The sequence below is a fragment of the Triticum urartu genome, chromosome 5A, assembly GCF_056163025.1.
Source record: "Triticum urartu cultivar PI428250 chromosome 5A, HENAU_Tu73, whole genome shotgun sequence".
NCBI lineage: Eukaryota > Viridiplantae > Streptophyta > Magnoliopsida > Poales > Poaceae > Triticum > Triticum urartu.
This window is the reverse complement of record NC_141877.1, coordinates 209,502,459-209,515,906: the sequence shown is the minus strand read 5'-3', so window position 1 is coordinate 209,515,906 and position 13,448 is coordinate 209,502,459. Positions and strand designations below refer to the sequence as shown.

General features: G+C 41.0%; 1 protein-coding gene across 1 annotated transcript; it reads right to left on the bottom strand.

Moving 5' to 3' along the window:
- Nucleotides 1-10,825: 10,825 nt before the first annotated feature.
- Nucleotides 10,826-11,481, bottom strand: LOC147970814 (B3 domain-containing protein Os03g0212300-like). The gene is made up of 3 exons (XM_087523644.1): nt 11,377-11,481; nt 11,011-11,290; nt 10,826-10,932 (listed from the first exon to the last, which is right to left on the bottom strand). Exons 1-3 carry the CDS (start codon nt 11,479-11,481, stop codon nt 10,826-10,828), a joined length of 492 nt encoding a protein of 163 aa, XP_087379770.1.
- Between the last annotated feature and the right edge of the window lie 1,967 nt (nt 11,482-13,448).

The following is a 13,448-nucleotide window of genomic DNA, read 5'->3' as shown; positions in this document are numbered from 1 at the left end:
ATGCACCCATCTATATAAAGAATTTTCTTAGAATTTTCTAATATCGAGCATTCTTCTGTTAAGTGTGCCGCTACTATATTTTTGGCTCATGAATTCAGATTTATAATAAAAGAAGCCAAAGAAATCTTTGCGCACTATAGGGTGGACGCTGGTCGTCGTCCCATTGAATCTATCCTCTTTGATCAAGAAGAAATTATACGCTTTCAATCTCTTGACTATGTTGCTTTCAATGAAAACCATAGAAAAAAGGTGCCAATCAATATTTTAATTGATAGAATCTCTGAACTTAATGATGATTTAGCTATTCAAAACAATGAGCTAGGATACTCTCTTGAGTTTAGGTTCACAAGGTTCTGTCAAAAGAATGCTTATAATGATGAATTGGTTGTGCAATACGAAGGGCCGAAAGAGGAACCCATACCTCCTAAAATTGATCTTGGGGACCTCTGTCCTATTAAATTTAGCCCTTTTGATTACTTTTTCTTGCCTCAAAGAAAACTTGCTGCCAAACATAGAGAATATGAAATGAGTTTCACTGATCTATCTTATTACTATGGCAATACCTAGATCTATCCTTGCTTGTTATGCCTAGCTTGGGGCGTTAAATGATAGCGCTTGTTGGGAGGCAACCCAATTTTATTTTTATTCCTTTCCTTTTTCTCCTGTTTAGTAATAAATAAATTGTTTAGCCTCTGTTTTGGTTGTGTTTTTTGTGTTTAATTAGTGTTTATGCCAAGTAGAACCGTTGGGAAGACTTGGGGAAAGTCTTGTTGAACTTGCTGTAAAAAACAGAAACTTTAGCGCTCACGAGAACTGCTGTCATTTTTATTTGGAGAGTGTTATTTAGTTAATTATTTTTGCAGATGATTAATAGATAAATTCCTCACGTCCAGAAATTTATTTTAGAATTTTTGGGGTTCCAGATCTTGCGCTAGCTACAGATTACTACAGACTGTTCTGTTTTTGATAGATTCTGTTTTCCGTGTGTTGTTTGCTTATTTTGATGAATCTATGGTTAGTAAAATAGTTTATAATCCATAGAGAAGTTGGAATACTTTAGTTTTAACACCAATATAAATAAATAATGAGTTCATTACAGTACCTTGAAGTGGTCTTTTGTTTTCTTTCGCTAATGGAGCTCACGAGTTTTCTACCTTAAGTTTTGTGTTGTGAAGTTTTCAAGTTTTGGGTAAGGATTTGATGGATTATGGAACAAGGAGTGGGAAGAGCCTAAGCTTGGGGATTCCCATGGCACCCCCAAGATAATCTAAGGACACCTAAAAGCCAAAGCTTGGGGATGCCCCGGAAGGCATCCCCTCTTTCGTCTACTTCTATCGGTAACTTTACTTGGAGCTATATTTTTATTCACCAACATAATATGTGTTTTTCTTGGAGCGTCTTGTATTATTTGTGTCTTTGTTTGTTAGTGTGCCACAATCATCTTTGCTGTACACACCTTTTGAGAGAGCCATACATGAATTAGAATTTGATAGAATACTCTATGTGCTTCACTTATATCTTTTGAGCGTTATAATTTTGCTCTATGTGCTTCACTTATATCTTTTGAGCTAAGTAATTTTGCTCTATGTGATTCACTTAGATCTTTTAGAGCACGGTAGTGGATTTGTTTTAAATAAACTATTGATCTCTCATGCTTCACTTAAATCATTTTGAGAGTCTCTTAATAGCATGGTAATTTCCTTAATAATAATATGCTTGGTATTCAAGATTTGTGAAACTTTCTTTTGAGTGTGTTGAATACTAAGAAAATATTGAAGCATGATAATCGTTTTGAGATATGGAGGTGATAATATTAAAGTCATGCTAGTTGAGTAGTTGTGAATTTGAGAAATACTTGTATTGAAGCTTGTGATTCCCGTAGCATGCACGTATGGTGAACCGTTATGTGATGAAGTCAGAGCATGATTTATTTATTGATTGTCTTCCTTATGAGTGGCGGTCGGGGACGAGCGATGGTCTTTTCCTACCAATCTATCCCCCTAGGAGCATGTGCGTAATACTTTGCTTTGATAACTTGTAGATTTTTGCAATAAGTATATGAGTTCCTTATGACTAATGTTGAGTCCATGGATTATACGCACTCTCACCCTTCCACCTTTGCTAGCCTCTCTAATACCGCGCACCTTTCGCCGGTATCATACACCCACCATATACCTTCCTCAAAACAGCCACCATACATACCTATTATGGCATTTCCATAGCCATACCGAGATATATTGCCATGCAACTTTACACCATTCCATTATTATGACACACTCCATCATTGTCATATTGCTAGCATGATCATGTAGTTGACATCGTATTTGTGGCAAAGCCACCATTCACAATTCTTTCATACATGTCACTCTTGATTCATTGCATATCCTGGTACACCGCCGGAGGCATTCATATAGAGTCATATTTTGTTCTAAGTATCGAGTTGTAATTGTTGAGTTGTAAGAAAAATAAAAGTGTGATGATCATCATTATTAGAGCATTGTCCCATTGAGGAAAGGATGATGGAGACTATGATTCCCCCACAAGTCGGGATGAGACTCCAGACGAAAAATAAATAAAAGAGGCCAAAGATGCCCAAATAAAAAAAGAGGCCATAAAAAAGGAAAAGGCCTAAATAAAAAATAAAAAAATGAGAGAAAAAGAGAGAAGGGACAATGTTACTATCCTTTTACCACACTTGTGCTTCAAAGTAGCACCATGATCTTCGTAGTAGAGAGTCTCTCATGTTATCACTTTCATATACTAGTGGGAATCTTTCATTATAGAACTTGGCTTGTATATTCCAATGATGGGCTTCCTCAAATTGCCCTAGGTCTTCATGAGAAAGCAAGTTGGATGCACACCCACTTAGTTTCTTTTTGAGCTTTCATATACTTATAGCTCTAGTGCATCCGTTGCATGGCAATCCCTACTCACTCACATTGATATCTACTGATGGGCATCTCCATAGCCTGTTGATACGCCTAGTTGATGTGAGACTATCTTCCCCTCTTTTTGTCTTCTCCACAACCACCATTCTATTCCACCTATAGTGCTATGTCCATGGCTCATGCTCATGTATTGTGTGAAGATTGAAAAAGTTTTGAAAAACTTAGAGTATGAAACAATTGCTTGGCTTGTCATCGGGGTTGTGCATGATTTAAATATTTTGTGTGGTGAAGATAGAGCATAGCCAGACTATATGATTTTGTAGGGATAACTTTCTTTAGCCATGTTATTTTGAGAAGACATAATTGCTTTGTTAGTATGCTTGAAGTATTACTATTTTTATGTCAATATAAACTTTTGTCTTGAATCTTTCTAATCTGAATATTCATATCACAATTAAGAAGATTTGCATTGAAATTATGCCAAGTAGCACTCCGCATCAAAAATTCTCTTTTTATCATTTACCTACTCGAGGACGAGCAGGAATTAAGCTTGGGGATGCCTAATACGTCTCCAACGTATCTATAATTTTTGATTGCTCCATGCTATATTATCTACTGTTTTGGACTATATTGGGCTTTATTTTCCACTTTTATATTACTTTTGGGACTAACCTATTAATCGGAGGCCCAGCCCAGAATTGCAGGTTTTTGCCTATTTTAGTGTTTCAAAGAAACGGAATATCAAACGGAGTCCAAACGGAATGAAACCTTCGGGAACGTGATTTTCTCACCGAACGTGATCCAGGAGACATGGACCCTACCCCAAGGAGTCAAAGAGGTGGTCACGAGGGTGGGGGGCGCCCCCCCCCCTAGGGCACGCCCCCCTGCCTCGTGGGCCCCTCGGTGCTCCACCGACGTACTCCTACCTCCTATATATACCCACGTACCCCCAAACGATCAGAACAGGAGCCAAAAACCTAATTCCACCGCCGCAACTTTCTGTATCCACGAGATCCCATCTTGGGGCCTGTTCCGGAGCTCCGCCGGAAGAGGGCCGTCATCACGGAGGGCTTCTACATCATCATAGCCTCTCTGATGAAGTGTGAGTAGTTTACCTCAGACCTTCGGGTCCATAGCTAGTAGCTAAATGGCTTCTTCTCTCTTTTTGGATCTCAATACAAAGTTCTCCCCCTCTCTCGTGGAGATCTATTCGATGTAATCTTCTTTTTGTGGTGTGTTTATTGACACCGATGAATTGTGGGTTTATGATCAAGTCTATCTATGAATAATAGTTGAATCTTCTCTGAATTTTTTTTATGTATGATTGGTTATCTTTGCAGGTCTCTTCGAATTATCTGTTTGGTTTGGCCAACTAGATTGGTAGTTTTTGCCATGGGAGAAGTGCTTAGCTTTGGGTTCGATCTTGCGGTGTCCTTTCCCAGTGATAGAAGCGGCAGCAAGGCACGTATTGCATCGTTGCCATCGAGGATAACAAGATGGGGTTTATTTCATATTGCATGAATTTATCTCTCTACGTCATGTCATCTTGCTTAAGGCGTTACTTTGTTTTTAACTTAATACTCTAGATGCATGCTGGATAGCGGTCGATGAGTGGAGTAATAGTAGTAGATGCAGAATCATTTCAGTCTACTTGTCACGGACGTGATGCCTATATACATGATCATGCCTAGATATTCTCATAACTATGCTCAATTCTGTCAATTGCTCAACAGTAATTTGTTCACCCACCGTAGAATACTTATGCTCTTGAGAGAAGCCACTAGTGAAACATATGGCCCCCGGGTCTATTCTCATCATATCAATCTCCATTACTTTAATCTTGCTTTGCTTTTTACTTTGCCTGTTACTTTTTACTTTGCATATTTATACCAAAAATATTATATCTATCAGATCTCACTCTCGTAAGTGACCGTGAAGGGATTGACAACCCCTAATCGCGTTGGTTGCGAGTAGCTATCGTTTTGTGCAGGTATGAGGGACTTGAGCATGGCCTCCTACTGGATTGATACCTTGGTTCTCAAAAACTGAGGGAAATACTTACGCTACTCTGCTGCATCATCCTTTCCTCTATGGGGAAATCCAACGCAAGCTCAAGAGGTAGCATTACCCTCTCTAGGAATTGATCCATCACAAGATGATTATGAACATGGGTACTATGATGGTGATCATAGTGACTTTGATCTCGACAATTCTATGAGACACTTTGGTCTTATGGATAATCTTTGCAGCTACATGGCCGGAGGAAAGGAATGGGTCCTTGATAGTGGATTTACTAATCATATGACCGGAGACAAAGATATGTTTCATGAGCTTGCTGAAAACGACGACCCTCGGAAGTATGTTACTTTTGGTGATAACTCAAAGGGAAAGGTGGTTGGCCTTGGTAAGGTGGCCATCTCACATGATAGCTCTATAAAAAATGTTATGCTCATTGAATCTCTTGGCTACAATTTACTTTCCGTATCTAGACTTATTGACTTTGGTTTCGATGTCCTATTTACTGAAGTAGATTGCCAAGTGTTTTGTAGAGGTAATCATAAAATGGTCTTTAATGGTACACGTAGAGGTGATCTATATATTGTTGATTTCACTAGAAAGGCTCAACCTAGAACTTGCCTAATTGCTAAATCCTCGAAAGGTTGGTTGTGGCATAGAAGGTTAGGTCATGTGGGCTTGCGAAATCTTGATAAGCTTATTAAAGGTGATCATATCCTTGGAGTAAAGATGTTATATTTGACAAGGATAGACTTTGTAGTGCTTGTCAAGCAGGAAAACAAGTTGGAGGAAGCCATCCCGTGAAGAACATCATGACCATCAGAAGACCACTCGTGCTACTTCATATGGATCTTTTTGGTCTAGATGCCTACAAAAGTCTCGGTGGTAACTCATTTGGTCTAGTCATAGTCAATGATTTTTCGAGATTTACGCGGGTGTTCTTTATTGATGATAAATCGCAGGTCTAAAAGATCTTCAAGAACTTCACTAGGAAGGACCAAAATCAATTTGATGTGAAGATCAAGAAGGTTCGCAGCGACAATGGATTGGAGTTCAAGAATGCAAATGTGGATACCTTTCTCGACGAAGAAGGGATTTCACACGAGTTTTCAGCTACGTACACACCTCAACAAAATGGAGTTGTTTAGAGGAAGAACCGAACTCTTATTGAGATGGCGAGAACAATGCTTGATGAGTACAAGACGCCAAAACACTTTTGTGCAGAAGCGGTTGAGACGGCTTGTCATGCAACAAATCACTTGTATCTTCACAAGCTACTCGGCAATATGGCATACGAGCTCCTCATCGGTAACAAACCCCAAGTTGGATACTTTCGAATATTTGGCTCAAAGTGTTACATTCTTGATAAGCATCGTCGTTCTAAATTAGCTCCTAAATATCATGACGGTTTCCTACTTGGTTATGGCTCAAACTCTCACACTTACCGTGTCTACAACAATTTCACCCAAAAGGTTGAAGAGACGGTAGATGTGAAGTTTGATGAATCTAATGGCTCGCAAGTAGAGCAATTGCCAATTGATGTCGGAGATAAAGACCCTTCGGAAGCAATCGAAGACTTGTCTATTGGCAAGACTCGTCCAACGGAGGTGAAGGAGAGTACCTCGTCCGTCCAAGTGGAAGCTTCTACCTCACGACAAGGTGAACTAAGAGTTGACTGGAAGCATCCACAAGTGGGACATGCCAAGATGAAGAAAACGAGGAAGTAAACCAAGATGAACCTCATCAACATCCTTCTCCACCTAGACAAGATAACGACAACGCCAACAATGAAGAAAGCCAAGAAGAAGAACGAGATGATGAAGAAAATGCTCCACCCCGACCCAAACAAAAGCTCCCACGAGTTCGAGCAAGAGTTTCATGAGACCATCCCGTTGAACAATTCTTTAATGATATTCAAACCGGGAGAATGACTCGCTCTAAAACTCGTTTGGCTAATTTTTATTAACATTATTCATTCATCTCTAGCATTGAACCTATGAAGGTTGAAGAAGCATTGGAAGATCCGGATTGGAGAAATGATATGCATGAAGAGCTACACAACTTTGAGAGAAACCAAGTGTGGACATTGGTCGAGAAGCCCAACAAAAACCACAACATCATCGGTACCAAATGGGTGTTTCTCAACAAGCAAGACGAATATGGTCAAGTCATCTGCAACAAAGCAGCTCTCGTTGCCCAAGGCAACACTCAAGTCGAAGGTATGGACTACGGTGAGACATATGCCCCCGTTGCTAGACTTGAGTCCATCCGCATCTTACTTGCCTATGCTAATCAGCATGATATCACCTTGTACCAAATGGACATTAAAAGTGCTTCCCTTAATGGTGAAATTGAGGAGGCAGTTTTTGTGAAACAACCTCCCGGCTTTGTTAATCCTCAGAAACCCGATCATGTTCACAAACTTCACAAAGCTCTTTATGGTCCTAAACAAGCTCATAGAGCATGGTAGAAATGCTTGACCAAGTTCCTTATTGAAAAAGGCTTTGAGATTGGGAAGATTGATTCTACTCTTTTTACTAATAGGAAAACGGTGAATTATTTGTGTGCCAAATTTATGTCGATGATATCATATTTGGTTCAACTAACCCTTATTTTAGTGAAAAGTTTGGAAAGCTAATGTCGGAGAAGTTTGAGATGTCAATGATGAGTGAATTCAAGTTCTTCCTTGGTTAGCAAATCAAGCAAACTAAGGAAGGCATCTTTGTTTCTCAAACAAAGTACACCAAGGACTTATTCAAGAAGTTCAACATGCAAAAAAGCAAAGGTATGAAAACTCCCATGCCTACTAGTGGACATCTTGACTTGACCAAGGATGGCAAATCAGTTGAGCAAAAGGTTTACCGATCTATGATTGGTTCATTGTTATATCTATGTGCCTCTAGTCCCGATATTATGCTAAGTTTGTGCATATGTGCACGATATCAAGCGGCCCACAAAGAATGTCATCTTAAGGTTGTGAAAAGGATAGTGAGATACTTAATACATACACCAAATTTTGGCATATGGTATCCTAAGAGGTCTTCTTTTGATCTTGTTGGCAACTCTGATTCGGACTACGCTAGAGACAAGTTGATAGAAAGTCCACTTTCGGTACCTGTCAATTTCTTGGTAGATCTCCTGAATCTTGGTCCTCTAAGAAACAAAACTCGGTATCCTTATGCACCGCCAAAGCGGAATACATTGCCGTCGGTTCATGTTTTGCTCAATTACTTTAGATGACCCAAACTCTTAAAGATTATGGGATCTATGTGAAACATGTTCCATTGCTTTGTGTCAATGAAAGTGCTATTAAGATTGCTCATAATCTCGTGAAACATTTTCGAACCAAGCATATTGAAGTTCGTCATCATTTCATTCGAGATCACGTTTCTAGAGGTGATATTGTCTTAAGCATGTTCATACCGATAAGCAATTGGCGGATATATTCACCAAACCGCTTGATGAGAAAGTCTTTTATCGTTTGAGAGGTGAATTGAACATCATTGATGCTTCAAACTTGGAGTAGAAACTCCATTTGGATACATGCAAGGCATAACCTTTAACTAATCTTTTACTTCTTCTCTTATGATGATGATCATATGTCTTGGATGCATTTGCACCCTTGCATGATATCTAACCCTTGTAGGTACTTGCACTACAGGAATCAGGCATTTTGCTGTCCGTCAGCCGACGGCAATAGGTCCGGCTGAATAGGCTACGACGAAGGCTTCTTTGCCGTCCACTGGCGGACGGCAAAGATGAAATAGTCTTTGCCGTCAGCCGGCTGATGGCAAAGGTCCTGGACGGCACACGTGGCAGCTTACGGCCGTTAGGGGGCTAACGGTGTGGTTTGTCGTCCGCTGGCCGACGGCAAAGACCATTGCATCTTTGCCGTCAGCTAGCTGACAGCAAAGTAACCAAATAGGTCAGCCCCAGGTTGTACAGGTAGCTGCCATGTGGCATCTTTGCCATCTGCTGGCTTATGGCAAATCTCTTTGCCGTCTTCCAGCTGACGACAAAGATCCTGTATAGCCCCTGTTTTTTTCTTTTTTTTCTTAAATTCATTCAATTTGAACACACAAGTTTCAACACACAAATTTCATAAAATACATATGCAACGCACAAGTTTCAGCATATATACATACATAACCAACACATAGTTCCATCCATACATATTACAAAAGTTTCACATTGTTCATCCAACACCGTTATCCATCCATATAACGAGTTCCATCCATGCAACTTAATCGATACAAAATAGATGCACAAAGGGAAAAGAAGCACTCCATCCATGCAAGCTTCCGTGAATTAAATGGAATCTGCAAAATGGGAAACAAGAAAGTTAGAAGAAGAAGAACAAAATGAAGAAGAAGAAGCATAATAGAAGAAGAAAGAGAAGAAAAAGAAAGAATGAGAAGGACACAAGTTTCAACACACAAATTTCATAAAAGACATATGCAACACACAAGTTTCATCATATATACATACATAACCAACACATAGTTCCATCCATACATATTACAAAAGTTACACATTGTTCATCCAACACCGTTATCCATCCATATAACAAGTTCCATCCATGTAAGTTCATCGATACAAAATAAAAGCAGAAAGGGAAAAGAAGCACCCCATCCATGCAAGCTTCCATGAATTAAAAGAAATCTGGAAAATGGGAAGCAAGAAAGTTAGAAGAAGAAGAACAAATGAAGAAGAAGAAGAAGACTAGAAGAAGAAGTAAGCATAGTTAGGTAAAATGGAGGCAACCTAGCTAATTAGGCCATCTTTGAGTGAACTAAGCATATTATGCCATTTTGATATAAAGCAGCTAAGTATAGGTCTTTATTGAGCTAACCTAGGTAACTAAGCATATTAGAGATAACTTAGAACTAACTTAGGTCATTTTGGAGAAGAAGAAAAAGACTAGAAGAAGAAGAAGAAGACTACAAGAAGAAGAAGACTACAAGAAGAAGAAGGTTTTTACCCTTTTCCTTCTCATTCTTTCTTTTTCTTCTTTTTCTTCTTCTATTCTTTATTTTTCTCCTCTTCCTCGTTTTTCTTCTTCTTATTCCTTATTTATGCCATTTTAGAGCTTACATAGGTAATTATGCCAATTTTTAGCTAACTAAGCTTATTATGTCAATTTGGAGGAAAATAAGGTAAGTATAGGTTATTTTTGTGCTAACATAAGTAATTTTGGAGCTAACCTAGCTAAAATGGAACATATTGGAGCTAACCTAGGTAAACTTGGTCATTTTGGAGCTAACCTAGGTATACTTGGTCATTTTGGAGCTAACCTAGCTAAAATCGATCATATTGGAGCTAACCTAGGTAAACTTGGTCATTTTGGAGCTAACCTAGGTAAAATGGATCATATTGGAGGTAACCTAGGTTAAATGGGTCATTTTGGAGCTAACTTAACTAATTACGCCATTTTTGAGTTAACTAAGCATAATTATGCCATTTTACACAAGTAAGCCAAGTGTATGTCATTATTGAGCAAACCTAGGAAACTAAGCATATTAGAGATAACTTAGCATATTAGAGCTAACTTATGTCATCTCGAAGGAAACAAAGCTAAGTATATATAGATCATTTTTGAGATCTCACATACCTGACATAGTTCACTCCACATTCTTCTTATCCTTCTCCTTCCTCATCCTGATGCGCCAAGAACGGCGAGGCGGTGGAGGCAGTGGGATGTAGTCTTCTACCACAATTGGCATGGTCATGACGCCTGGCTCTGGGATCGCCGGTGCCGCCACCATCGCGAGGTCATTGTCAGGCACCACCACCATCGCGAGGCCATCTTCAGGCAGCACCATCGCTAGGTCATCCTTAGCCACCACCATCTCTTGCCCATCATCAGCCACCACCATCGCTAGGTCATCCTCAGCCACCACCATCTGTTGCCCAGCGTCAGCCTACACCACCTCATCCCCACTCTTCTCCTTTGTTTCCCCACTCCATTCCGGGTAATCCTCACTACTGCTTTTGCTGCAGCCAGAGTCACTGCTGCTGCTCCCATTGCCTGACCAAATGCAACAATGACCGTTAACAATCGATATGAGACAAAGCCAAATGTAGAGGAAGAAGAGGCAGAACATACTGGCATCATCATCGTCCTGGTAGCGCATGCGACACATAGTCATGTTGAATACCTTCACGGTGAGCATGGCGTCGCCGTCATACCTAAAGAGAAGGAAGTACCCGTGCCGCAGGTCGTAGGCACGGTAGAACTGCTCCCAGCCATGACATAGGTACATGTGCCCATACCTAATCACCAACTCCACGTCCCAATGCCTGTGAAGCCCACTTCCAGCCTGTCGCAACTTCACATTCTTTGGCCGATGGCCATCTAGTATCGTCACAAAAGTGTCAGGCAACCTCTACAGTTTGGTACAAGGAGTGATGTAGCAAACAGCAGAGTTATCATAATGAGATGGGTGAAGGGGAGATCTCTCCTTTTATATACCTGCCTCTTGGAGGAAGTCCCAAGTATGATAGTGAAGAACTCAAAAGCATCCAACTCATACTCCGGTGTGGCAGAGCGGAGCCTGCTGTGGCGGCTTCCCCCCATCTCTGATAAGCAGCAATGGAGACCAATTACTACCCTTACAACATTATCATACATTTCACATTCAAAAAGCAATGCACTTGTGGACATATGATGGCTCTAGGTTGACATACTAGAGCTGAGCACAAGATTTATTAGTAGCACTAGTCATCAACCCGTGCCTTCACACGGGTTAGACACAAAAATGTTGACTTTAATTGAATTTCATATAATAACTATTTTAACTTATTTCGGTCAACAACCTAGGCAACTAGCACTATAAAGACATTCAACTAAAGAAAAGAAAGAAACTAGGAGTGTTGGTTGAGAGATCCCAGTACAAAAATGAGTTACCAAAATGAAAGGAAAGCAAAAACAGGGTGCCCACTATAATCTAGTATCTTACAGAACTGCAACACACAATCACCAAAAATGAGTTACCAAGATGATTTTCTTTGAGATCATGAGAACAACCATGATATGAGGATCTAAGAGTGGTGGAGATTGACTATAATAATAAAGCATGGTTTCTTGAGGGCCATGAAAATAAGAACAACATATACACGACTATGCCCGAGCACACTTTTGATTGTCCTAACTAGAACTGTACATATGAACATAACACAAAGATCATAACAGATTTTGAACCCTAGGCGGAGATAGTGACCAAATCAATGCATCAAAAGTGCAATCCGGGCACCATGAAGACCGGGCACACTTACTTGAGGGCGAGGAGCGGTCGAGGTAGCGATCGCCGGGGCGGCAGGGGTGGTGCGGCGACAGGGTTGGCACGGGCGGAGAGGGGGTCGCCGGGGCAGAGAGGGGTTCACCGGGGTGGCGGGGGCGGCGCAGCGACAGGGTTAGGGAGGGGCGGAGAGGGGATTGTTGGGGCAGCGCGGCGATGTGGGTGGCGCGGGGGCGGGGCGGCCGGCGATGGGGGTGGCGTGGGGCGGCGGCTCGGGCTCAGCCGGGGAGGAGAAAGGGGACAGAAAGAGAGAGAGAGAGAGAGAGAGAGAGAGAGAGAGAGAGAGAGAGTGGTTGGGCGTGGGCGGGTTTGATTTTTAGTTAGGGCACGGTTCTTTGCCGTCTGTTAGCAGACGGCAAAGAGCCTACCTGATGGACGTCAGTTTAAGCACTTTCTTTGCCGTCTTCTAGCGGACGGCAAAGAAAGTGGCTGTTAGGTGGTTCTCACTAGTGGGCCACCCTTCCTCTTTGCCGTCGGCTGGCTGACGGCAAAGTTTGTATGTCGTCGGCTGGCTGATGGCAAAGATCTTTGCTGACGGCAAATAGGCTCTTTGCCGTCAGCTCTTTCTTTACCGTCAGCTTTTTGCGTACTGATGGCAAAGACCCTCTTTGCCATTAGCTAGCTGACGGCAAAGATCCTGATTCTAGTAGTGTTGGATGAATCTAAATCCATGAGATTGCAACTCGCTCACATCTCGAGCAATCTCTAAATCACCAAGTCTCTACACAATGGTGGTTGAAGACAAGGAAGCAAGAAACCCCTCAGCATATCCTTTGACAAACTCTATATATCAAATTTCATTTGGTATCAAATTCACGATTGTCAAATTGGAAACACAAGTGCTCTTCCTTGCAAGACTAACCCATGTAGGTAGATGAACTCAAACTACAAGTGGTGCTCCAAATATTTGATGAGGTACATTAACCTTGAGCATCCCACACAAGTTCAACTACATGATCAAGTTCAACACCACCACCTAAGGTATGTTATTCCATCTTAGAGAAGCTTTACCCCAAGTCATGGGTCAAAGCAACTCAATAAGATGCGAATACATCAAAATCTTAAATGATAAATGGTAACCCCATTTTGAGCTTAAACGATGAGTATGACCTACGATCAAGTGTTCTCACTTGACTCCTCAGTCAATATACTCTAACATAGGTGACTCTGTCGCCGACCATTTCTAGATGAAGTTCTCTAGTGTTTCTATGTATTCTTGCATTTGTCTCTTGCATATTTGTTTCCC

Excerpts from the sequence above, each read along its gene's own strand:
- LOC147970814 (XM_087523644.1), bottom strand. The coding sequence starts at position 11,481 with ATGGGGGGAAGCCGCCACAGCAGGCTCCGCTCTGCCACACCGGAGTAT. Across the intron at positions 11,291-11,376 it reads GGACTTCCTCCAAGAGGCAG|AGGTTGCCTGACACTTTTGT; the intron begins GTATATAAAAGG and ends ACCAAACTGTAG. Across the intron at positions 10,933-11,010 it reads CCAGGACGATGATGATGCCA|GCAATGGGAGCAGCAGCAGT; the intron begins GTATGTTCTGCC and ends GCATTTGGTCAG.